Below are 22,912 nucleotides of genomic sequence, written 5' to 3'. Positions count from 1 at the left end.
TAACCGAAGTTTAACTAGTTTATAGCAGATTGAACCACGTGTAAACCAGTGACACTTCGGTTAACTAAAATTGTGAACCGGGTTTTAATTTAACAGCAGTCTTCATTAAGTACATTTATACCTGCTACCTTACACCGATTTTATAGTTACCAGAGGGCAGCACAGCATCGATCACATGACTCTGCCCTAGAGATGCGTTGGCTCTGCCCGTAAGCAATCTCCAGCAATCTCCCAACTCATCTCTGAATGGACTAACTGTATAAATTTAAAAGTATTGGATTTTTCCGTAAGAGTCGCTAGTGTTACTTTTGGCTAACCTCATAAGGAAATTAGGGTCGCTTTTACATAAAAGTGGGAGCTTCGTTCGCTACTGTTCGCTACTTCATGTTCGTATACTTGTCAAAGTGACAGGTAAACTTGAAGAAACGTGATTATATTCATACTAACTGGTATCAGGTTTAATTTAAATCCAATCTTCACGACATGTCAGCTATCATAATATCCGCGGTTCGTCCTCGGACGAGTATCCTCGATAAGTCATTAAGCAAAGGGAAAGCAGAGGTTAGTTTGAGCTGTTACGCACTTTTATTTTCGGAGCTCGTTCAGTACTGTCAAAATCGAGTTTATACTGTTCCAGAATTACAAACCAAGTAAGTATTTTTGTAAGTGCTTATTACATTATTTATACAGGAAGAAACAATCTTGTAATCATTTTCCTTGACAGGCTTGCTGAAATGGGTGCTGAAGTTGGGCATAGGATCACTGATCTTCTCGTGATACGAGAGAAAGGCGGGAAACGCGAAATTAAATTGCTAAATGCATTATTGTTTGTCAAAAGTACTTTATGGAAATCACTGTTTGGACGCGAAGCCGATAAGCTGGAGCATGCAAATGATGATGAACGTACTTATTATATTATTGAGAAAGAAGCATTAGTTAATAAATTTGTTTCTGTTCCAAAAGATAAAGGGAGTTTGAACTGTGCATCGTTTGTTGCTGGAATTGTAGAAGCTGTCCTTTGTGATTGTGGTTTTGTAAGTATATTTAATATTTTATATTGTATATTTTGTTGGTAATTTTCAGTTAAAACTAAATACATTTTAAAATTAAAAATCTTTATTTCCTTAGTTTAATTGGTTATAAAATAATTTGTTTCAAAATATGAGATAATCACTGCTACATATTAAGTTGGATGTGGCAAATTGAAATATTATGTACGATGACATGTAATCGGTTGTGATTCTTGCAGCCTGCAAAAGTGACGGCACACTGGCATAAAGGGACAACATATATGGTCAAATTTGATGATGCAGTCGTAGCTCGAGATAAACAGCTTGAAGATCGATGAATAAAAGTATTTTAGAAAATTATATATTTACTTTGTATAATTAAACTTTATAACTTGTTCTACACTATCTGCAAGTATTTCGAATGGATTTAAATATAAGATTATTAAGATGCAGAAAAATGTAATCTACGTGAGTTCATTTTCGACTGTTATGTTTCAATGTTCTTATGAATATATCAAAACGAATTAGAAAAATGGTTTGAAATTGAGTTCACAAACAGACATTGAAGAAATCAAAATAATTCATAGAAATGAATTGTGCAAACTATATGCAACTTTGTTCTAAATTTTTCCAAAATTTCAAAAGTAGTAACAGATTTCTTTCTCTTTATTCAATATCAGTACTGTTTCTACAAGTGATCAAATGTTGTTGATCTATACAAGCTTGCCAGTCCTATCCCTGTAACTAAGTTGACCAGTCCGAATTAGATGTTCTTTATGATTCTGTTGAAAAGAACATTAACGTTAATATCCACTTATATGTATTAGAAAAACTCAAGTAAAGACTTACTCGCTCGCTTTTGATGAGATATGCATATCCAAACACAGGCACTACAGTCACAGCGAACGATATGAGACCACTTTTAATTGATGGTTTAAAGTACTCAACTGCTTTAGCATTCAGTGCCATAAAACGTTCTATACCAGCATCAAGCTATATAAGGAAAACATTTTTCAATTGGTTATGTTTTCAGAACATTAGACTATCAGTTATGCAGAAAATGCCATATAACAATTATTTAATTTCACTACTATGGAGCATAAGCAATCACTAATCAAATTTCTGTCAACATTGATCTTCGCAGTCTGTCTGACATTCATACACCATGATTTAGAAACAATGCTAACTATATTAAGAATCTTTTACAGAACCATAGATGTAATCATGAGAGATACAGAAAATTGCAATTTCTTTCCTATTTGTTTTCAATAATTTTCAACAGATTAGGAAGCAACGATTGCTGATACTTTTTGTAAGCAGTTGACATTACATAATAGGACATCATGTGGTAAGTTAAACTATAGATATCTTAATATGGAATTTTGTAAGCATTAAGATACATTTTACTTTCTTACTACACAACTATTTTATGATGCAATTAATATTCTAGCATGTAATAAATTATGTTTCTCTTTTGTACATAGAGTAATTAGTAACCACAGTTTCTATAAACGAGATTACAGAGAAAGTACTTGCCATGTATCCACCGCTTGTTTTGTGTGGATTGTGAACCAGTTTTAAATATTGTTCCCGGTTAAGTTGCCGTATTTGAGCCCTTCTCTCCAAAATACTTCGTTCTTCAGGGGTTAAATCGAATTGATTACGGCCACTCATTTTTGCAACTTGCTACAACTTGCCGTGAATCTGGAGGGGGATACTTCTATGTGAGTATAATGGCTGCTTCACAAACGCGCGGTGCGTCCTATGGAACCATTGAAATATATAGCAAAGAAAAGGCGAGAGTAGCTAGACCCAAGGAGACACAGCAATCAAATTTTTGCGATACGAGCGCCGTTATTCCTGTGGATGCTTCTGGTACCCGAGGCATCGTTCAACAATGGGACGAAGGTTAAAGCGCCATCTCTGATTCAAACCGGTTACTTAAAAGTACTTGAGAGTTTGCACTTTAAAGTAGGGAGATCTTTCCGTTCGGTCGGCTAAGTGTTAAGAATACACGGCTCGCTTTTCCAGAGAGATAGATTTGGTGTTTCTGCATCCTTGTCGCACAAACTTCGGTAAGTATTTGTCCCATGCTGCCCCTTGGTGGTGGACGTGAGCGGCTAACGTATGTACTTGTTACCTGTTACCCCTCAGTGGCGTCGAAACTCATTTATGGTGGGGGCTCGCGCACTCGCGATGGCGGTGCCATCTGATATTCATACTTCCATGATAAATACCGACGGTGGAGACAGTAATAAAGTGAGAAGAGACCTCTCTGTCTAATTTTCTCCTGAGGCCCCTACCCTAACCTACATCCTCTCCATTCGTATAAACTCTAGGTTCCAAACTCATTTCTGCTTGTAATAGTTTTCATGATTGTTATAAAGTGCTGAATCAGAAAAGCCGAAAATGACTGATAAAGAAAAGAAACCCGAACAATTGGAAGATCCAGAATTGAATGATCTATTAGACAGTATGTTGAACTTCTATTGAAGTAACGTCATGCAATGGTTTTAACATAAAACTGGAAATTAGTCAATGAAAACATAACCCCAAATAACGTATATTGTGCTATTCGAATGTAGGATGTAATCTTAGAATTATCAATGACTTTCAGGAAGACCAGTATATTATCACTGCAGAATATAAATTAATTGCCTTATAATAAGTAGAAATTATATTTTATAAGTATTGAAAACGGCGATTACATAAGAGTTTTAAAATATTCTTTCCTTACGTTGACTAAACTGCTGTTAAATATTGTATTTATCGCAGCCTTGACATATGACATTTGAAATTCAGTTAGTATCTGCAAACATTAAATTGAAGTAATGCAATTAAAAGTTTTTTTTAGGTGCTCTTCAAGACTTTGACAAAGTACCTAAGGTAGAAGCAAAAATGAAGGATGAGCAAGCTACATCCCTTGCTTCAGCGGCAGAATTTTTTGAAGGAATACCATCATTCGACGATGTTTGTACAGACGAGTGTACACAGGAAATGAAAGATCGTGTTATGAAATATTTCGAGCCCATGTTTACAGGTAAGATCTTAGAATTACTGAAATAATGTTATGCTATTTGTTTTTTAAATTAGGGGTAAACACCGAGGAAGGATGTCCATTTCAAAAAGCTGTGAAAACCGTGACTGGTGCTTTATCAAATATAAATGAAATTGGAAGCTCACATGCCGAATCTACTATTGCTGAAGCTTTGAAAGAATTGGCAGCAGTATCTGAAAATACACAGGTGCAATTATTTAATACTAATACATCTGATGTACTTGAAGGAGAAACAAGCTCTAATTTACCAAGATAACATTTTTCAAACGATAGTTGAAGTTGTTTAACAGACGATGCAGATTATGAAACGGAAACTGAATAATTTTTTTTTTATATTGTTACTGGCAACATTTTTCTCATTGTTTCAATGTGTTCATTTCTTTTTTTTGAGAGGCCATTCACTTGAAAGGATATGTTATCTAGTTATCTAAGATCCTTAATTTTATACTGTGCATAAGTTGCAATACAATTGAATGTTCATATTTTAATTTTAAATTTATTATCATTTTACCAAGTATACTTTATTTTCCATCATTTTAGACTCAACCTAAAGGGCCCAACCTAAGCGAGGCCGATCTAAGTGCAATGTTCGGACAAATCTCGTTAGATGATGGTGCAGGTGATGTGTTACCGTTTATGCAAGGAATAATGCAGTCGTTATTGTCGAAAGATGTTCTGCATCGACCTTTATCAGAGCTCGTGCAGAGATATCCAAGTTGGTTGGAGGAGAAAAAGGATACGTTACCCCCTGCCGATTTGGAGAGATACAAAAAACAATTGGACTTATTGTTAAAGGTACGATGGTATTACATTTATTAATGAAAATAATGTCTAAACAGTTAATATGTTATTACCGAAATGGAAGATAATTGAGAAACCGCATTAATGGAACATATGTTGGACACGATAAAATATACTTTTATATCGCATGATTAGATTTGTGCAGAATTGGAGAAGGAGAAAGAGGACGATTCCGAGGCGGTGAAAAAACAACAGTTCGAAACGAAATTTACACTTATGCAAGAAATGCACAATTGCGGTCAACCCCCGGAGGATTTCTTTGGTGATCAAGCACCTCTCCTTCAGTTCGATCCCCAAGGAAATCCGATTCTTCCATCGTTACCACTGGGAGCTGATCCCCAGCAAAGTTGCTCTATCATGTGAACGAGACGCCTAATGTAGCGGTGATGTAAACTAGGTAATGTTTTTTAGCGAATAATTATCCTCACGCGTTCATACTTTGTATAGCACTGATTGAATAAATTGTAAAAAAGGTCAGTGGACTTGGTGAGTTTTTCATGGATATCGTTTGAAATATGTCACTGTAAAATGAGTTTAATTTTTCGTTTATTTGTTTTGTGGTATAACCGGTACATATATTTATTTATTCGCGCATTATTAGAAGTAAGTTTTATTTATCGTGGCTGATATTAAATGTCACCGTGATTTGACGAGCCAATCTTCATAACAGTAAGTGGTGTTATGTCTGCCTGATGCACTTTTCACCCTTTTATGTCCAGGTTTCAGTACTTGCCTGGTACTCGGATGTCAGTTTCTCATCCGATACCCTTTCTGCGTAGAAATGCAAAATTGGCATTTTTTTTTGTACGCAATCACTTACGGGTTCACGCAGGAAATGCGAACTTGTGACGGTGTCAAGACTTCAGATATCTACGAACAGATTTGCGTAATTGCTCAATGCTTGAAAAATGCACTTTTCAGGTTTCTCTTATAATTGCGATACAACCGTGTACCATGGGGCTGATAAGATAACTGGCATCCAACGTAACAAATTGATAATTAAAGGATATCTAGAACGTTCCTTCGACATACTGATATTATACATCTTCGAATTTTCCCAGAACATTTCAAAATTATCTGCACCCAGTAAGCAGGACATCAAAGTCGATTTCATCGCAAGCGTTCATCTCACCATTTTCTCATTAAATAGCCCTTCCTTATAATATTCTTTTATCATCTCACAAATCTCTCCGAGTCCAAGGAAATCCTTGAATTTAACCATGTACATAGCCATCGACAAGAATACACCTTTAAATATCGATTAATACGAGACTTCTTTTTAGAGACATTATAAGCAGGATTTAATAAATAAGCTACAGACAATGAATCCTTTCTTGTCGTTAGTTAATTCCTGCTTTTTGTTTTCGGAATCAGGCTGAAGCTTCTCTCTCGGAGGGTTGCAAAATTATTTTTATGATGTATATACTCTTTCGATTCAAGACCCTGTCGAAAAGAGGAGCGATCATGATATCTGCGATGATGAAAGACCAATTACCATTATCTCTCCGGGTACGTTAATGTTCCACTTGCATATAAACGCCGCTCGGATATAAAAGAAAGACATAATTGCCAATGCCTTTCCTTCGCGAGATAATCTAATCCGCGACACGAGACTCCGAAGAAGTTTGGGAAAAAATAACCTCGTCTCGAGCGACGCCTTCCGAGGCGAAGAGGTCGCTTATCATTGGGCGCCACTAATATATATATATATATATATATTTTATCTAGTAATTTAACATCACCAATCCGTCATCGAAGATCTTGACGTTCGACCGTACGATTTATGATCATTGTATAAGAACTCCACATAATTCCTGATAATTACATTTAAATGAAAAGTACATGAAGTACATTAGCGAAACTTATAATAGATATTGATTATGAGCCTCTTCATAAATTCTTGATAATACGGTAGCTTTCCTTGTTTGTACCTTTGTTTGTACCTTGTTTGGACCCTTTGTAGAAAACTAGGGACGTATTATACGTTGTAATATACGTGTAGAAAACCACGTATGTAACTTGACGTATTATACTTACCCAACCTTGGTTGGTCTCTCCTATCCAATATGGCCGGGAATTGTTGAACTACGATTGTGATTTGCTTAAAATAGGAATACGAGAGGTTACTTGGGCATGTATTGATGTATTACATAAGAATATAAATATATGTACGTAAATGTTACGTATGTCGGAGGCACGTGAAACGAAAATGTTGACAGGATCGAGGATGCGGCCGAAGAGGAGAGAGACAGACGAGAGGCTATCGCTCGTCTCAGCCTCTAACGTTAACGTTGTCAATTCAGCGGCTAGTTATCGGAAGTCAGAATTTTTCCCGTCTGGCAGTGATAGTGGGAGTCGCACGAGCCGGATCCCCCATATTTCCCCGCGATAGCGCATGGGCCGGGATATCCAATTCGCCGGGGAGCAAAAATAGTCCTTATCGTCTGGATTTCGAAAGGGAAAAAAGGACGCGCGTTACATCAATTATTCTTCGCGACGCTCGATTAACCCTCGATAGCGCCGTAATGCGAATACGGTACGAGTTCATGTTCCAATTAACATCCACCCTGAACAGTTCTTCGCGTCTGAGCAGATCAACGACTGACACGACGCCGCCATTATGCGACGCTGTCTAATTAATTCTATTATTAACACCGTCTTAAGTAGATCTTTTGTAAACTCTCGAGCAAAACTTGAATATTAATTTCGTTTGAAATCATGCGGCCCTTCAATTGGTCGCTACGTTTTATTTAAAATCCCTTCTTGTTAGTTTGAATGGATTGACGACGACGCCATTTTCTAACGCTTGCTGGTTGAGCCGAGAAAAATGAATTCTATTATTAACCCCCTTTTAAGTCTACTTCCTGTTAATTTTGCGACCAAAACTTGAATATTCAGTTTTTCTGTAATCGTGTATACTTAATTTGTGGATACCTCTTATTTTAGCGCCGTATTTTTCGTCTGAATCGATGGAGTGATGACCGACACGACGCCGCCATTTTGTGAGGCATGCTGGTTGAGCCGAGAAAAATGTATTCTATTATTATCACCCTCTTAAGTAGATTTCCTGTAAACTTTCGAACAAAAGTGGAATATTAATTATGCCTGTAATCAGCGCATTCAACATTTATTGATAGTTTCTTCATTTTCGCCATCGTACTCTGTTTTTTGGCGAACCAATGACTGACGCGATGCCGTCATTCCGCGTCATAAAATGCTGGGGGTTGATTCCATGATTAATAAGATCTTAACTCTGTCATAAAATTCAGAAACATAATTTGAATATTCTTCTTACCGTTAACAACTGAAATGTAGTTGTTTACTAAGGTAATTCTGTAATAATTTCTAGAAATTGCACCAGAGAAATTTTCCCCATGACGAAGATTCAATCGCAAGAGGGAAGACACTCGGAAATGTTTTTTCCCTCCGATTTCTGCAGAAGAATGTCAGCGGCGTTACTGAACATAGGCACGATCGAAAGCTGGAATTTTACAAACGACTTCGAACGAGACGACACATCTTTATCGTCTCGACGAGATGAAAAAAAGAAAAACAGTCTCGATTCCCAGACGAGACATATCGAGCGATCTTCAAAAACCCCGAGGAACGTTTTTGAAGGATTACCGGAAAAACGATCGTTGTTTTGTCGAGCTATTTGAAATCTCGGTCAGCCTATCGACAAGTCCTTCGGATTGCGGATAATTAGGGAGTCCCGAGGAGGAAATGCTGGAATGATTTGCATACGCGAACGTTGGCCCAAACTAATTAATCCTTGTCAAATTAGCTGTCCTCGTGATATCTCGTGTTCGACAACATCGCGTTCGCTAATACGTAATAAGTTCCATCCTTATCGGCCTCGGCGAACGCAAGAAGCTGGCTGGTAAAGATTTTGTTCGTAGACATGATTTCGTCAATGGGTTCAAGGCTAAATGTTACGTGACCCTTCGTTGTGGTGCATTCAGCAGAACCCACAACATCCCATGACGTTAAACGTAGATGGAAAAATGAAGTTGCGCTTGCTTACCGAGAAGAAAATATTTCGACATGCAAGGTGTCCATCAAACGCGTACAAGGGGAAAAAAAAAAGAGAATAACAGACATTCATAAAGTACACATTTAGTACAAAGGATCAGCGTACATTTAATTATTTTATTACATCCTTTTGGGGTGGAAACTAAACAAAGAAATGTTCAGATTTGCGTTTCGTCAATCTGACAGCTATTGAGCTGCGGTTCGTTGTGTCTACGAGCGTATCTCGTAATTGAGTGGCGTTGGTCGTATCTTTCGAATAAATTTTAAACTCCTATCCTTTAAATTATGAAGAAATGTCGCCAGATGTATTTGACGTGCAGCTCGTACTTTGCAACGTCTTGATATATTTGCAAATCCGTATGCAGGTTATATATGTAAACATGTCGTTTTAGAGTTTCTATATTCTTCTCGTGGAAATGTCGGAATTCGTAGATGCGTCGAAATTTCTAGTCGTCTATCGAAATAATTTCACTAATTATGGAAGTTTTACGAAGCACATTAAGGAGTATTCGATGACGTCCGATACGAAGGGTTCTTTCTCAACTGAAATTCCTGGTATTTCATAATGACCCTGTTCCGATTCAGCGTTTTTCGAATAGTTCTGGTCGATTCGACAAAATTTAAGTAAACGTTCAGCCGCTTCCAATTTGTCAGCGAGAATTTGTAAAACTGGTATTGAGGTCTATAGAATGTGTCAAGTCTGTCAAGTTTTCTAGGTCAATGGAGCGATAAAGATTAATGAAAATTAATGATAACCGTAGCCATGCACACTCTGTAAAGAAACCCGGTAGAGTTACGTGGGAAGAAAATTGTGCAGAGTCCGCAACTGCTTAGAAATATTCGTATAATGCGTTTTAAATGTAAATTTAATGCTTAATAATGATTTTAATGTGTCTCTTTCCTCTCCCTTGGAAGCATGTGCTCGGGCCGGTGAAATTTCGGAGTAATTGGAAAAGGGTCATTCCAGGCTATAAATTGCGTATTAAATTTCGTTAGAGTATACTAAAACAATAGAAATGTGACGAGGAATTTGCGATATATAATAACTCACCATTATAGTATCATACTAAATATTAGAAACCAACTATCGTAAGATATTGAAAATAAGATGAAAACACCTGCGATATGACGACTTTACTGATAACTCAACGTATGTATGTCGGATGACGCGTCGACTATCAATCACGAAGTTTTCTTCAAAAGAGAGACGTTCAGAAATCGACGAGGATCCGTTATCGAGCAACTTCCTCGCCAGGGGGAAGTAAACCTCGAGAAATATCAGCATCTTCGAGAGACTGCGATAATCGCTTATCCCCCTCGACCAATGTCGATAACCGAGGCTCGTACGAGCAGCATCCGAGGATCCACGTCGATGAGACGCACCATCGTCGATATCGCAGGTATTGACCGAAGAGGTCACTGCGGCGACAAGGTTATCACTGCCGATTGAAACGGACAAAAACCGGAGGAGGGAGATTTTAGTCCAGCAGCACGTTGCTCAGGAAGTCAGTCGGTCGAAAACCACTTCGGTCGTCTCGCGGTCGGAAAGTTGGACGTCGAAAAGGATCGATCGACCAAGATCGTATTAGCTGGTCCTTGTTCGGGATCTATCTGCAAAAGGACCTCATCATCGAGGTTCGATCGACAAAGATCGTGTCAGCTGGTCCTTGTTCAGGATTTGTCTCCAAAAGACCCATCATCGAGCACCTATCTCCGAAAGACCCATCATAGAGCACCTATCTCCAAAAGACCCATCATCGAGGATCTATCTCAAAAGTCCCCATCATCGAGGTTCGATCGACCAAGATCGTGTCAGCTGGTCCTTGTCTAAGATTTAACTCCAAAAGACATAATCTGGTATATGAAATCTGGGCGAGGAAGAAGGAAGATCGAGAAATCGGATCCTGTGTCCAGGACCTGAGGAAGGAACTTATCGCTTGAAATTGGATCATCGTCTTCAAACTCTAGGGAGAGTAGGAAAAATTTCAAAGGAAAAAATCCAGGGATCTCGAAGACTCTCGCAGCATCCAAGATGGACTCCAAGGTGGTCCAGAAGAAGAAGTCCTGCGCAGGGAGGACCTGTTTGGTGTGGGGCATGGGCAGCATGGCGATCGTCGGGACTGCCATCCTCGTCGTCTTCTGGTGCACGAACCTCTTCAGGGACGCCATTCTCTCCGCCCTGGAGCTAAAGAACGGCACCACGACCTACGGCCTCTGGGAAAGACCTCTCGTAAGGGCGGCTTATCGCATCAGGATATTCAATTATACAAACGTAGACGAGTTCGAGAGCGGTCTGGACCCGAAATTGAAGGTCCAGGAACTTGGGCCCTACATCTACAGGGAAACCCTGACCAGGGTCAACGTACAATCCCATGAGAACGGGACCATCACCTACCAGGAGAAGAGGGCCTTCCAATGGGAAGGTGGCAGGCCAGATGATGAGATGATCAGGGTGCCGAATGTTCCTCTTTTTACCGCCATGGCTTTTTCACGGGATCTCAACTTCATGGCTCAAGTCACTCTCACCGCCATTTTGACGACACTTCAGGCCAAGACTTTTGTCACAGTTCCTGCTGGGGGATTCCTATGGGGCTATGACGATAAGATCTTCCAAATGGCCAAGCCGGTCATGGCTCTGAGACAACCCATCACTTTCGACAAGTTCGGCATGCTAGCCTCGGTATGTATGATACTCTATGTCCTGGGTGATAAAGATACCTGAAACGCCGTTAAAAATTAGTTTGATATCATTTTATTTATGTTTTGTAAATGCATGTTGTAAAGTTGGTACACGTAAGTATAGGTGTTTTCCTAGGCAATGTTATTTATAAAATGATCACGTGTTTATGTAAAATCATGTAAAATTTTGAAATTCATCGCAGGTACGTTTATCCACTTTTGAGGCATTGAATTTATAATTTTATTATAAGAGCAAGCTAAATGTGTAGGAATTTTATGAATAATTTTAACGGGGTATGATTACTCTTTATCTTCTGTCCTGTGTGATAAGGAAACGTGATACATTGTTAAAAAAATTAGCGTGATAACGGTAGATATAAGTGATTGCAGTATCGGTAGGAATATATTTTTTATATTTTTCTTATGGGTTCTCTGTTGGATTTCGACAAATTGCAGTTCATTGATCCAATTGAGAATCAGAGCACATGATTAATGCATGCTTCGGTAAACGATCGTTCAACCATAGTCATGAATCCCGATAAGCGACTAAAAATCATGTTTTTTTATTAATGTGACTTATTTGTAGTCCTGCTTATCAGTGGGCATTTTCAGTGCGACAGGTCGTGCCCTGTCAACTCTGAGACACTCTCTTATCAAAACATTTTTCGGAGAGCGTAGAGCAATAAGCGCAACTCATTCCTATTTAAGTCGTTACAAATTACAATAAAACAATGTCATTAGACTCCAAGTGTTAAAAGATGTGCAAAGAAAAACTGGGATTTCGACAGCGATTTGTACCACGTGAACTATAATGACCTCTTCTTCCTTCTATCACTGCTTATCAGCCAAGGGTAAGCGTTGCTTTTTGCAGTGCGATTAAAATCGTGTCATCATCGTTTGGAAGTAAATCCAGAGCGTTAAAGTTCTCTTAATAACACTATTTCCACCGTTACAAAATTATTGCAAAGAGCCTGTACCCGAGAATAAAAAATTCCAAACGACATTCTTAAATTCTCAAATTCTACGTTAATGAAATTTTGTTTGCACGTTTAAGGAGCAAGTGCGTATTCTTTTAATTACATCTCACGGAATTGCAATATTGGCGTGAATAATGTTTTTCTGAAGATGAAGTACAAAAATTGGAACGGTATTCTTGAATATTCAATTTTAAGAAATCTTTGTCAGGGGGTTGGAGAGGAAGTGTATGACGGAAATTAATGTTTCCGTAATTGTCGGATATTTGAAGACGTCAAATGCCGGATTAAATCGCGATGACGAGTCTGGAGAGGAAATATTGAATGAAGTGCAATAAAGATGGGGAATGAAAGAATAGTAGTGTGCGTACTACGATACTTGAGCTTAGCGTAATACGTCCATTCACAAGCGGGATATACTACCATTCACAATCAACATGTGTCATGTACAAGCGATACAAGGATGCGTCATTCAACTCTCCTCTATCTCGGTCCCAACTAAATCAACTGATCGACGACACTTTTTTTCGCGCTTGTCCTATTTTAATTTGAAAGCTGACGTCGAGAATTCAATTGAAAAAATTGGCTTTTTTGCTGGCTTTCCTTAATTTTTTTTTTTTTTTTCAGGGGGAATCGAATGTACTGCAGTAGTGTAGTAGTATAATATAATATAATAGAGTTTTTAAGGTGAAGCACGTAATTCCTTATCATTTTTACAGAAAGTCGGGGTGTCGAAGGATCGCATCAACATTCGCACCGGTTCTGGAGATTTGGGAAGTCTCGGGCTGGTCCAAAGATTGAATGGAGATGAGAGACTTCACGTATGGGATGACGAACAATGCGATACAATTTTTGGCACAGATGGGACCATGTTTCCTCCGCATCTCATCAGAGACCCAAATGCAACATTGCATGTCTTCTGCAGGGACATGTGCAGGACAATTCCCTTGCATTACGAAGGTCGCACCATGGTCCAAGGGATTCCTACCTTGAGGTAAGAATATATGTACTCCTTGTATATAAACATAGATTAAATATGTATTAAATATTTAGACAGGATGTACCTTTTCTTTTTTTATTTAATAGGTATCGACCCTTTCGATCATAGTCTATATATCTTGCGAGCACACGTGTCTATTATTACTTCACGTTCTTTTTTAGACGCGCTTCTTTTTATTTCCGGCCGATTATTTTAGTCCTGGCGATATTTTATCAGCTTTTACAGATTTTACAGGCCACGGTTTAGACAGGATTTAATTGTAAATATTTAATAACGTGGATATGTGTAAGAATATTGCAAGGACATGTGCCGAGAAAAATGTAGGATGCAATTTTTACACTTCTTGCGTAAATGGAAGGAATTGTTTAGGTATACTTTTATTTCCTTTAGGTGGACGATTAATCTAGGTTTCTATTTTTCATTTTAGATACAAACCACCGACGGATTTGTTCAATGCTTCCCGGTCTAAGGACTTTTGTTACTGCTCGAAAGTCTCGGAAGGTGCCATTTTTTCGGACAGGTCCTGCCCGAAGGCAGGGATTTTCAACGTATCCTCGTGTCATTTTGGAACTCCTGTATTGACATCTTTCCCACACTTTTATCTTGGAGATAAGTCGCTGTTGGAGCAGATCGAGGGGTTGAATCCACAACAGGAGTTGCATGAGACATACGTCGACCTTCATCCGGTAAATATAAAATTATGATTTCAATTATCCTTTAATGTACTTTAGCAGACATGTCAATTTCTCCATTCCATTCGTGCCATCTAATTCAAGTATTATTTACACAATGAAGCCTCTAGTTCCAAAAAAGAAAGAAAAAAAAAACATGCTTAATAATACTCGACATAATTATAGAGTTCTTCATTCTCGGATTCATAGGAAAATATTCATATTTCACTTAATTATACATTACCGTGAGAACTTGAAAAATTATCTTTGACACGTGTTCGTGATACGGTTAATTCATTCACATGATTATAACGAATTTAATTCAGGCACATATTATTTATTTTTTTTTTTTACAGCTACTTGCAGTTCCTATTGGCGGTTGGTCGAGGCTTCAGCTAAATCTTGAGGCAAGAAAAGCAGTCGGGGTCCCATTTATGGGAAAATTAAAGGACGGCGAAGTCCTTCCTTTATTCTGGGTCGAAGTTGGCATAGACAACATCCCGGATTCTGTTATCAGCATCCTGCATCATGCATATTTCACCGCAAGTGCAGTCGAAATTGGATTCCAGTGGGGCAGTTTATTTCTAGTTTTGGTGTCGACTTGCTTGTTGTTGTTTACCATGAAGAAGACGAGGACCGAGCATCGGAGGAAGCTGAAAAGAAATATCTCCGGGGAGAATAGACTTCTCGAATGAGGCGATTATTATGATCACCTCGTGAAAGAGATCAATTTTTTATTACATGCCCATGGCCAGGAAGTCTGCATTATGGCAGCTTCACTGTCATCTTGATACCTTGACTGTCATTTTGGGAATTTGACGGTAATTTTGGTATCTTAACTGTCATTTTGACAATTTATTCGACGGTTTCGGTACCTTAACTGTCATGCTGTCAGTGGAGGTGTTAAAGACGTCTAAAGAGCTTTTTTGGACTCACGTTACTATCTCAGTCTAGGCCCCAAAAGATTAGGCTTCGATTTTTTAAAGTCTGATTATCGAGGGCCTATCCAATTTCCGTACCGGAATTAATTTCCGGTATTCCGACTCAACTTTGATTAATTTATTTTAGTTAAAAGTATTGGGTTGGATTACCGAGATCGAAGTTAAGGGAAATCGACTAGACCTGATGAGCTGATAAATGTTGATCTTTTATCAGGAAAGTTCGCTCCTTTTTCAAGACTGCTCTGTTCTACGATAAAATAGTTATAGTCGCGGTAACTTATACAGGATGAAGTACTATAAAAAGACAGTTACTAAAATCATTAAGTTATACTAGTCGATATGAAAATTGGCGAGGAAAATCTAACGATAGATTAATAGTCACACCGAGAACGTAAAATTTCATTTAACCAAGGTCATGTTTCTTTGAATAGTATCAAAGAAATATTTTGTTAATTCAAAAGAATAATTATTTCACTCAAATAAACTCGAATAAATTGATTGCAACGTTTCTTCGGAATTAAGACAACTTATTTGAGTTCGTTTGTTTTTTTTTGCAGAATGTCGCATAAATTAAAGAAATGAAAAGAAAATAGGCAAAGGGCGCGTTTTTGAAATTCCTCATTTCATTTACGTTTCCTTGAACGAAACAAGTATTAAGCAGTTTTTCAAGAGACGTATGTGAGCTCTTAAAAAATTGTATAACGCCGGTCGATTGTAAACAGACTTTATTTTGTCTGCCGAGATCACACCACGGGATTATCAGCGAGCAACGAGCACCGAAAATTCCCGGATAATGACATTAATCCCGATATGTTTATGAATGAGTGTCACCATAAACATGATACCGAATGTGACCTGATAAACCAAAAATCGGTTGGAGGACTCGAAGCGATAAAAAGTTGTAATTAATGAAAATTAATGACATACAACACCGCTCATGTATTTTGGGACACTTGGCGGGATTCTTAGATTTCGTAAAGAACGAGCCGAAGTCTCGATAAAGTAATAAATAAGTCAGTAAGCAAATAAATTAACGGATAACAATATTTAAAAGATGCGTTCTCGCAATCTGACACCCTCAAAAGACACTTCCAAAAAATACGAGCGATAACGTACAGTAACTTCCCAGTTTCATTTAATATTTTTTACTGCTTCGAATTCCCTCGATTAATGCTAATCATTATCTTGTTTATAGAGATGTCAAAGATCAGCGGTTCATGATTTTTAACCATTAAAATACTCGATGTATATTTATAGTTATAGTCGTTGATTTTTCAGTGACAGACTGCGATCATTTCTTTTTCTCCTTATTGACATTTTATGTAATAGAAATGTTAGCGCGTATCAATTGAGTGATCCAATGTTCTCAGAAAATTTCCAGGAACATTTTGGGGATTAAATCTCGAGTCGTAGTTGATAATCGCCAATGAATTATGTACATAGCGTAGGAAAATAAGTCACCGTTACGCAAATGCGATTTATAGCGTGAGAAATCACTTCTATCGTAATGTGCCGATAATTACCAGTGAATACGTAACCGAAGAATCACTCTCGTTAACGATGACCCTTCTTAGTCTCTAATAGGTTTACTCGCATGTAAATCCCGGACTTAAACAAACATCCTTCGTCGAATCGAAGTCATCCTAGATAACCTCTGGCATTCTTATAAGCAATGATTTTCCGAAGAGCGTGATAAAAGAAATATTTTTTACTCGTTAACGTCAGCAAACTTCTCAGGAATCTCGGCTCTCCTGCGACCGGCGAATCCGCCGATTTCCACCTGGAAAATAACTAAAAGAAATAAAACTATATTTTTGCAAAAGTCACGTTGAATAATTTTAATAGTGAAAAAGAAGAAAGTGAGATCGATGTGACTTTAAGGAGATGTGATAATGGCATTATCAAAGAGGTCTCATCTATGGAACTTCGTGACGTTAATGTCGAGACTATAAGGAAGGTACTGATACCCATGGAATGTTTAATTTAAAAAAATTTGTAGACATTTTAATAATTTTCCATAAAAATGTAATTTCATGGGTGTCGGAACGACTGACCTTACGAATGCTATTTTCACATCCTCTTTATTTTCCCCTTTTCCACGTAATTCCTTCTGTGATTATTTGTTGAAAATGTTGAATTGGAATCGACAAACTTGAATAGAAGTATGACTTTCCTTATTCCTGCTAGCTATCTATAAACAAAAAAATAAACAAGCCAGGGTTGTGATCTATCGCGCGTCGTTATGAGTGGTAATCGTTAAGTCTCGGAATTCTATCGTATGATTATTTTCTCTGTTAGGAAACAATCTCTATTAAATATGAGTATGCAGGAATTAATGTTATAAAATAATTGCATGGGTTGAAAGAACTAATTCGTGGCAAAGAAATGCCTCGTATTGTGAAACGTGTGCAATTCTTGTATTGCTAGAGAGTTACTCGCAAGTACCGGTTTAATTAACAAATAGAATAACGAGAGTCATAGTTTACATTTAATTTGCAAGTCGATTGTTACATACGAGATGCGCTTATGTACGCGTAATTACCTTATACAGGGACGTGCACAATTCCCTGGTACACTGTTAAAAATTGAAATAAATTGATGAGCCACGTATCCGATGTTTTGTACATTTAACTTTTTTTATAATATACTCGTAGATGTTTTTAATATTGTCTTACAATCGGTTTAAAACATTTTCCATAAAATCTTACAAAACTCGAAACTCGTTCGTACGCTCACAAAAGTTGCATACTACTTTAACTTATTATTTAAAATTTGTAACTTCTGGAAAAATTTGTATACTTAAATTGTACGAGATTTACAAACATTTTTAACAGTGTAGGGGGATAGGGTTCGCGTAAAGAAAAAAAAAAAAGGCGACTGTCCTCGCATTTACGTAGAACTATTTGGCATCTTTTGATTTTTATTGTACAAAAGTATCATTACCTAATTCCTAGTAGACTTAGTCCTACGCATATTTGTAATAAAACATATACAAATGGACATTATATCGATTGATATCTTTTTGAGATAATTACAACAATCGGAATGGAACGCAGGCTGAGCCCCGAATTTACGTTGTTTATGTCAAAGGCACTGATAACATTTTAAATTGTATAAGGCACCCATTACAGTTATCATTTTAAATTGTTTGTGTCAAAGGCACTGATAACATTTTAAATTGTTTAAGGCACCCATTACAGTTATCATTTTAAAAATGATTAAATTGAAAAGCAATTCTGATACTTCTAATTCGACGGGTTTGAAAATTGTTTCTATAATTTTCTTGTCATTAATGTCCTCGAATATATATATGTTATAGTTTCTTTATTGTTACGTACGTTAAAACTATTTCTACGATAAAAATGAATGGCTCGAGGATAATTAATTCGGAGCTCAGCCCGAGTCCTTTCCTGGACGAAATCGTAAGACGGAGGGTGATTACAATCTGATATTAATTTTAACTGCACCAACGTTTACAACAATTACTAGAATTCCGCAAATAAAACAACTCGCCGAGGTAAAACTCAGCGATTACATTCCCCGCATTCTTCGCGGGGGGTCCCATCGAAAACGAATTACGTGCAACACGTGCTTATAATTAATAACACCTCTCTCTCTCTTTCTTAGCGTTATTTAAAACACCGCAATCGGGGGAATTAAATTTCCAGTAAACTATACTTTTCCACCAATTGGAGAGGACGCCTCGCTTATAAAAGCGAGACATTAAACAAGACGTCCACATCGCATAAATTAATCGTCACCAATAAATCGTATTCACAAGGAAATTTACAATTAATAAAAAAAGAAACAGTAAAGGAGAATCCAATTAAGTTCTGCACACCGAGCGCTCGACTTACCATCTCTAATTATTTCCTACTTGAACGATGTAATATCGTCTAATTGAAGAGACGGTGACGTGCCAAGTGTTTTAGACCGAACACCGCGAGTGACATAACGCGAGCCAATATGTCGAGAACGGAATAAAAAATAGCACAAGTGACGTGTAAATTAGAATTTCAACGATGTGTGACTCGCCGAGAGGCTATAAAAGTCTATCGACGTTTGATGACTTACTTTTGAATACTCAACGAGACTCATTGCCAGTAAGCTTCATTTCATGCCATCATAATTCCCTATATTTGTCTACTTATTTATTCGTTATGTTTAGAATGAGTCGAATTTTTTTTCCAGAATTTATTCAGCCCGCAAATTCGATTTCTCTTTCCGCTCAGCGACCTTCTCCCTCCATCGGGAGAATACATTTTTTCTCGAATTATTCATCGCTCGGTTATCGCACTTATACGTCGAACTACGTAAAGGAAGTATCAAGAGGAATGCATATGAAAATGTTAAATCGCAGGAAATCTTTTTCACGTCGTTTCGGAATGTCGAAAGGATTCCGTGCCGGCGATGCGACTATGCTGACAGTGAAAGCGTGACACTTAATTTGGCATTGTGCTAGGTCATCCGAGAAATTCGAGGTCACAATTTCGGAGGCTTTCGGGAGAAACTTGAGAAAATTTACTATTTTCATTACAAAAAAAAAAAACGATGAAATGAAAATTAATTTTTAGCGGAAAATTCCTGTCGAATAATTAAAACGCACTTTAGTCTTGCTTATCATTGCACACACGGGGGACGACGACAGAAAATAACGTGAAACACTCTTTAACAGCACTTTCGCTCCTCGTCGTTAATCTTCTTCTTTTACTTTACTTAGATTTTTCCCTTTATACTTTGCTAAGTACTTTCGATAGCGTCGAGTTCCACGCCTCGGAATTCAATTTCGAAAACCGCTGGCGGCCTCTCGATATTCTCGCACTTCGCCTGCGAATCGCAAACGAGGCCAAGGAGCGGAGAGAACGGTGAAGGAGAGAGCGACGAGTAGGAGAAGTCACATACAAGGCGCGATAAGTTACGACAAAACTGCGTCAACGCGGTTTGTTCCGATTGTCGCCTCGTCGTTCCTCCGCCTCGATCTTTTCGCCGCATAGGTTATGTACATTTCCAATTTTCCCGCAAGTAAAACATTTTTCAGGTTACAAGTCAACGGCAGGACGTCCGATCGGTAACTTCCCCGCGTCTGGTTACAAATTCAATTCCGCAGAACCGTAAGACCGGAAATCTCGATCGCAAGGGAACTTGAAATGCTCACTTCGATGGCAATCATGCACCCCTTCATAATATGTCCAAAAGCAATCTTGGAATTGATCAACTCATCTTAGATATACCTTGAAGAAGTGTAGATTGCAGCCTGGTAATACATTTCATAGGAGGGATAAGTAGAGAGGATCGTCGTTGCTACGGGAATCGCGTCCTAGACGCCATAGCAACGCGTCCTCGTTGCCCTAGCAACGCGCCCGCGTGACGCGCCATAGCAACGAATCGGCGTCCCTAACAACGCGAGTAGGGAAGTACTTTTCCATGCAGTGCCTCGAGAGGACCGATTCAGCGGAAACGTTAAGTGGGTAAACAGATTCCGCTGCGTCTTTCCGCAGGAACCTCGTCAAAGTCTTGGCCCTTCCCTGAAGGAGGTTCGACCGGTTGCTGAGGAAAATGGCGGAGGTGTGGCGCGGGAAGAAAGGACGCACCAGGAAATAAGATCGACGGACTAATCGAGGCTCGTTTGGGCGATCGATTTGCGATCGTTAGCGGCATTTTCAAAATTACTTGCCACCCATTGAACTTTGGAAACCGGGACCGAGGGCGCTCTTGTTGTTAATGGCATTCGCTGGTAGAGGACTGCTCAGGTGGAGTTTCTCTTGTCTTTTGGCTGCTCTTGCCAGGCAAATGAGAGCACCCACCAAGACGATCGCCCCGATTGCTGCTAGCACACCTGAGACTATTGCACGAGCCAAGGGAGGCACTTCCACCGCCATCTTGAGAAGAGTTCTTGCGCCCGATGGTAGTTCGTCCACGGTCTGTACAAACAATACATAAAATTACTACAAAATCTCCATACATTTTTACAGTGCTTGTTTAACATTTTTTTCTCTATATTCACGTGGTAAAGTTTCAAAAGATTCGGTTAATCCAGTTCGGAGAAAAGTTTCATAAACGATTGACCCTTCAGATATCGCATTCATATCACCTTAAATTATAGAAATTGAAGAATCGACTTTTAGCTTCTCTTGATTCGACTCGAGTGACCTGTACCATTTCTCGGTGTCCGACAGAGTGCGTCACGACGGAAGCGGTCGTTCCAGGATTTTGACGTTTCAATCGCGTAGGATATTGCACGCGACGTTCATTCATAACGTCAAGGTTATCTTCAATTAGGATGCGACGAGTCGGACATGAGCTGAATTTCAAATCGCACAGTGACGTCAGTTCCATCACGAAGCGTAACCCATGAACGAATTCTCGAATCGCGATCGTCGAGATCGCATCACGTCTTCCAACGTCACTTCTCATGGAGGAGTCACTCGAAAACGCGTTGAATATTCACGCGGTCATTAACGATCATTTGCAACCGCCTTTTTTCTAAGCGCGTAATCAAGCCGCCCTCGACGAGGTTCCGCGAAAGTGAATCACGGCAATGAAATAATTTACACGTTTTTTGCGTACTTAATAAGACGGATGCAAAATCGATCGCAGGAATCGCTCGAATGATGAATGGCGCATTCACGACCTGACACAAAACTAAATTTATCTTTTTTTTTTCCGCGAAGAAATTCCTCGATTGTTCATCAGAAGAGTTCATTTGCTCCTATTATCTCGGCTCTTCCTGATTATTACTGGGACTCCATGAACGAAGTTGGGTAACAATTCCAATTGAATTCATTTTAAGTAGGTATCTGAAATGTAAAATTTCATTTCTTTTACTTTATATTTTAAATATGAAGAGAAATGTTACTTTGCATTTTCTATTTTCAATAGATTGCGAGAACCATTTTATCCAGCTCTGTCCATAAGTTTGTGGTCGAAGTTAAGATTTAAAGATTTACTTTCTGCAGTGAAACGGACATTTTAATTAATAATGTATTTTCCAGCATCTCCCCACCTTTTCGGCAGTTTCATTTAAGCTTGCGATTGTCCTTGAAGAGGATTCGTCGCAGAAGAAGTATGCGAGTTTTTGAAATCCAATATAAATCGTGAGAAGAAAGAGTTATAAGCAACGAGCATGAAATCCGGCTTTTGTTGGGAGTTATGAACTCGCTTCGACTTTTCTCGGAAGGTAACGAAACCTTTTGCATTAGTTCAGTCAGTCGAGGGTACGATCGCTGAAAATGTGGGAATAATTTCACTCTGTCGAAATCGCCGCATTGTCTTCCATTTAAAGCGGCGAGTGCGTAGTGACGCATGCGCGGGACGCGCACGAAATGTTTAAGTATGTCGAGAGAACATTAAATCTCGTGACAAAGTTGCCGAAGTATCGAATTGTGCTAATAATGTTCCTTCCGTGAATGGGCAAACTGTCGGTCTATGAGAAAGTAGCATCCAAGTTTATCGATATTGCCCTGGAGTCAGATTTTCCGATATTGCAAGAAAATCAATTCTTTGTCATTGCTTTCTTAATTATTAAGAATACTCTTACCAGAATCTCATTAATAAAAATTTAACGTCGTTCACCAAAATTGGTAATCAATGATATTACGACTGGAATTTCCAGTTTCAACCTGTACCATTGTTTTCCAAAATTCCCCGCCGCATTTTATATTGCAAAAGACCGTTTCTTCCCAGCTAAATACCCTTCCAACTGCTACCCGATTCTCTCAAAGTAACTTTCCACCCGTAGGCACATAA

The 22,912-nt window shown here is 38.5% G+C and overlaps 5 protein-coding genes across 6 annotated transcripts in view; 3 read left to right on the top strand and 2 right to left on the bottom strand.

Annotated features, from left to right (window-relative positions):
* Nucleotides 1-227: 227 nt before the first annotated feature.
* On the top strand, nucleotides 228-1,473 carry LOC105694462 (trafficking protein particle complex subunit 5). The gene is made up of 3 exons (XM_012415149.1): nucleotides 228-650; nucleotides 725-1,034; nucleotides 1,250-1,473. Exons 1-3 carry the CDS (start codon nucleotides 484-486, stop codon nucleotides 1,346-1,348), a joined length of 576 nt encoding a protein of 191 aa, XP_012270572.1. The 5' UTR covers nucleotides 228-483; the 3' UTR covers nucleotides 1,349-1,473.
* On the bottom strand, nucleotides 1,099-2,773 carry LOC105694463 (NADH dehydrogenase [ubiquinone] 1 beta subcomplex subunit 4). Its single transcript, XM_012415151.2, has 3 exons — nucleotides 2,547-2,773; nucleotides 1,860-2,003; nucleotides 1,099-1,792 (listed from the first exon to the last, which is right to left on the bottom strand). Exons 1-3 carry the CDS (start codon nucleotides 2,682-2,684, stop codon nucleotides 1,724-1,726), a joined length of 351 nt encoding a protein of 116 aa, XP_012270574.1. The 5' UTR covers nucleotides 2,685-2,773; the 3' UTR covers nucleotides 1,099-1,723.
* A 514-nt stretch (nucleotides 2,774-3,287) lies between these two features.
* On the top strand, nucleotides 3,288-6,177 carry LOC105694632 (peroxisomal biogenesis factor 19). Of its 2 annotated transcripts, XM_012415498.2 has the most exons (6): nucleotides 3,288-3,483; nucleotides 3,865-4,050; nucleotides 4,104-4,255; nucleotides 4,609-4,863; nucleotides 5,005-5,266; nucleotides 5,589-6,177. In XM_012415498.2, exons 1-5 carry the CDS (start codon nucleotides 3,420-3,422, stop codon nucleotides 5,230-5,232), a joined length of 885 nt encoding a protein of 294 aa, XP_012270921.1. In that variant the 5' UTR covers nucleotides 3,288-3,419; the 3' UTR covers nucleotides 5,233-5,266; nucleotides 5,589-6,177. The 2 variants fall into 2 exon arrangements, with proteins under 2 accessions (XP_012270921.1, XP_012270920.1); XM_012415497.2 differs by lacking the exon at nucleotides 5,589-6,177 and having other exon boundaries at nucleotides 3,289-3,483; nucleotides 5,005-5,351.
* Nucleotides 6,178-10,383: 4,206 nt separating this feature from the next.
* Nucleotides 10,384-16,988, top strand: LOC105694547 (lysosome membrane protein 2-like). The gene is made up of 4 exons (XM_012415334.2): nucleotides 10,384-11,581; nucleotides 13,274-13,548; nucleotides 13,982-14,240; nucleotides 14,582-16,988. The coding sequence occupies exons 1-4, from the start codon at nucleotides 10,934-10,936 to the stop codon at nucleotides 14,918-14,920; spliced, it is 1,521 nt and encodes a 506-aa protein (XP_012270757.1). The 5' UTR covers nucleotides 10,384-10,933; the 3' UTR covers nucleotides 14,921-16,988.
* Nucleotides 16,989-17,798: 810 nt separating this feature from the next.
* LOC105694546 (scavenger receptor class B member 1) overlaps nucleotides 17,799-22,912 on the bottom strand; it is a 31,753-nt gene continuing 26,639 nt past the window's right edge. Inside the window, exon 6 of the mRNA XM_012415333.2 lies at nucleotides 17,799-21,087. Within this exon, the coding sequence (XP_012270756.1) occupies nucleotides 20,833-21,087 (255 nt within the window). The 3' untranslated portion in view covers nucleotides 17,799-20,832. The remainder of the gene's footprint in view (nucleotides 21,088-22,912) is intronic.

The sequence above is a fragment of the Orussus abietinus genome, unplaced genomic scaffold (genome assembly GCF_000612105.2).
Source record: "Orussus abietinus isolate OABI.00-Male unplaced genomic scaffold, Oabi_2.0 scaffold20, whole genome shotgun sequence".
NCBI classification, from domain to species: domain Eukaryota; kingdom Metazoa; phylum Arthropoda; class Insecta; order Hymenoptera; family Orussidae; genus Orussus; species Orussus abietinus.
Note: the sequence above shows the minus strand (reverse complement) of the source record. Positions and strands in the feature narration are given on the sequence as shown.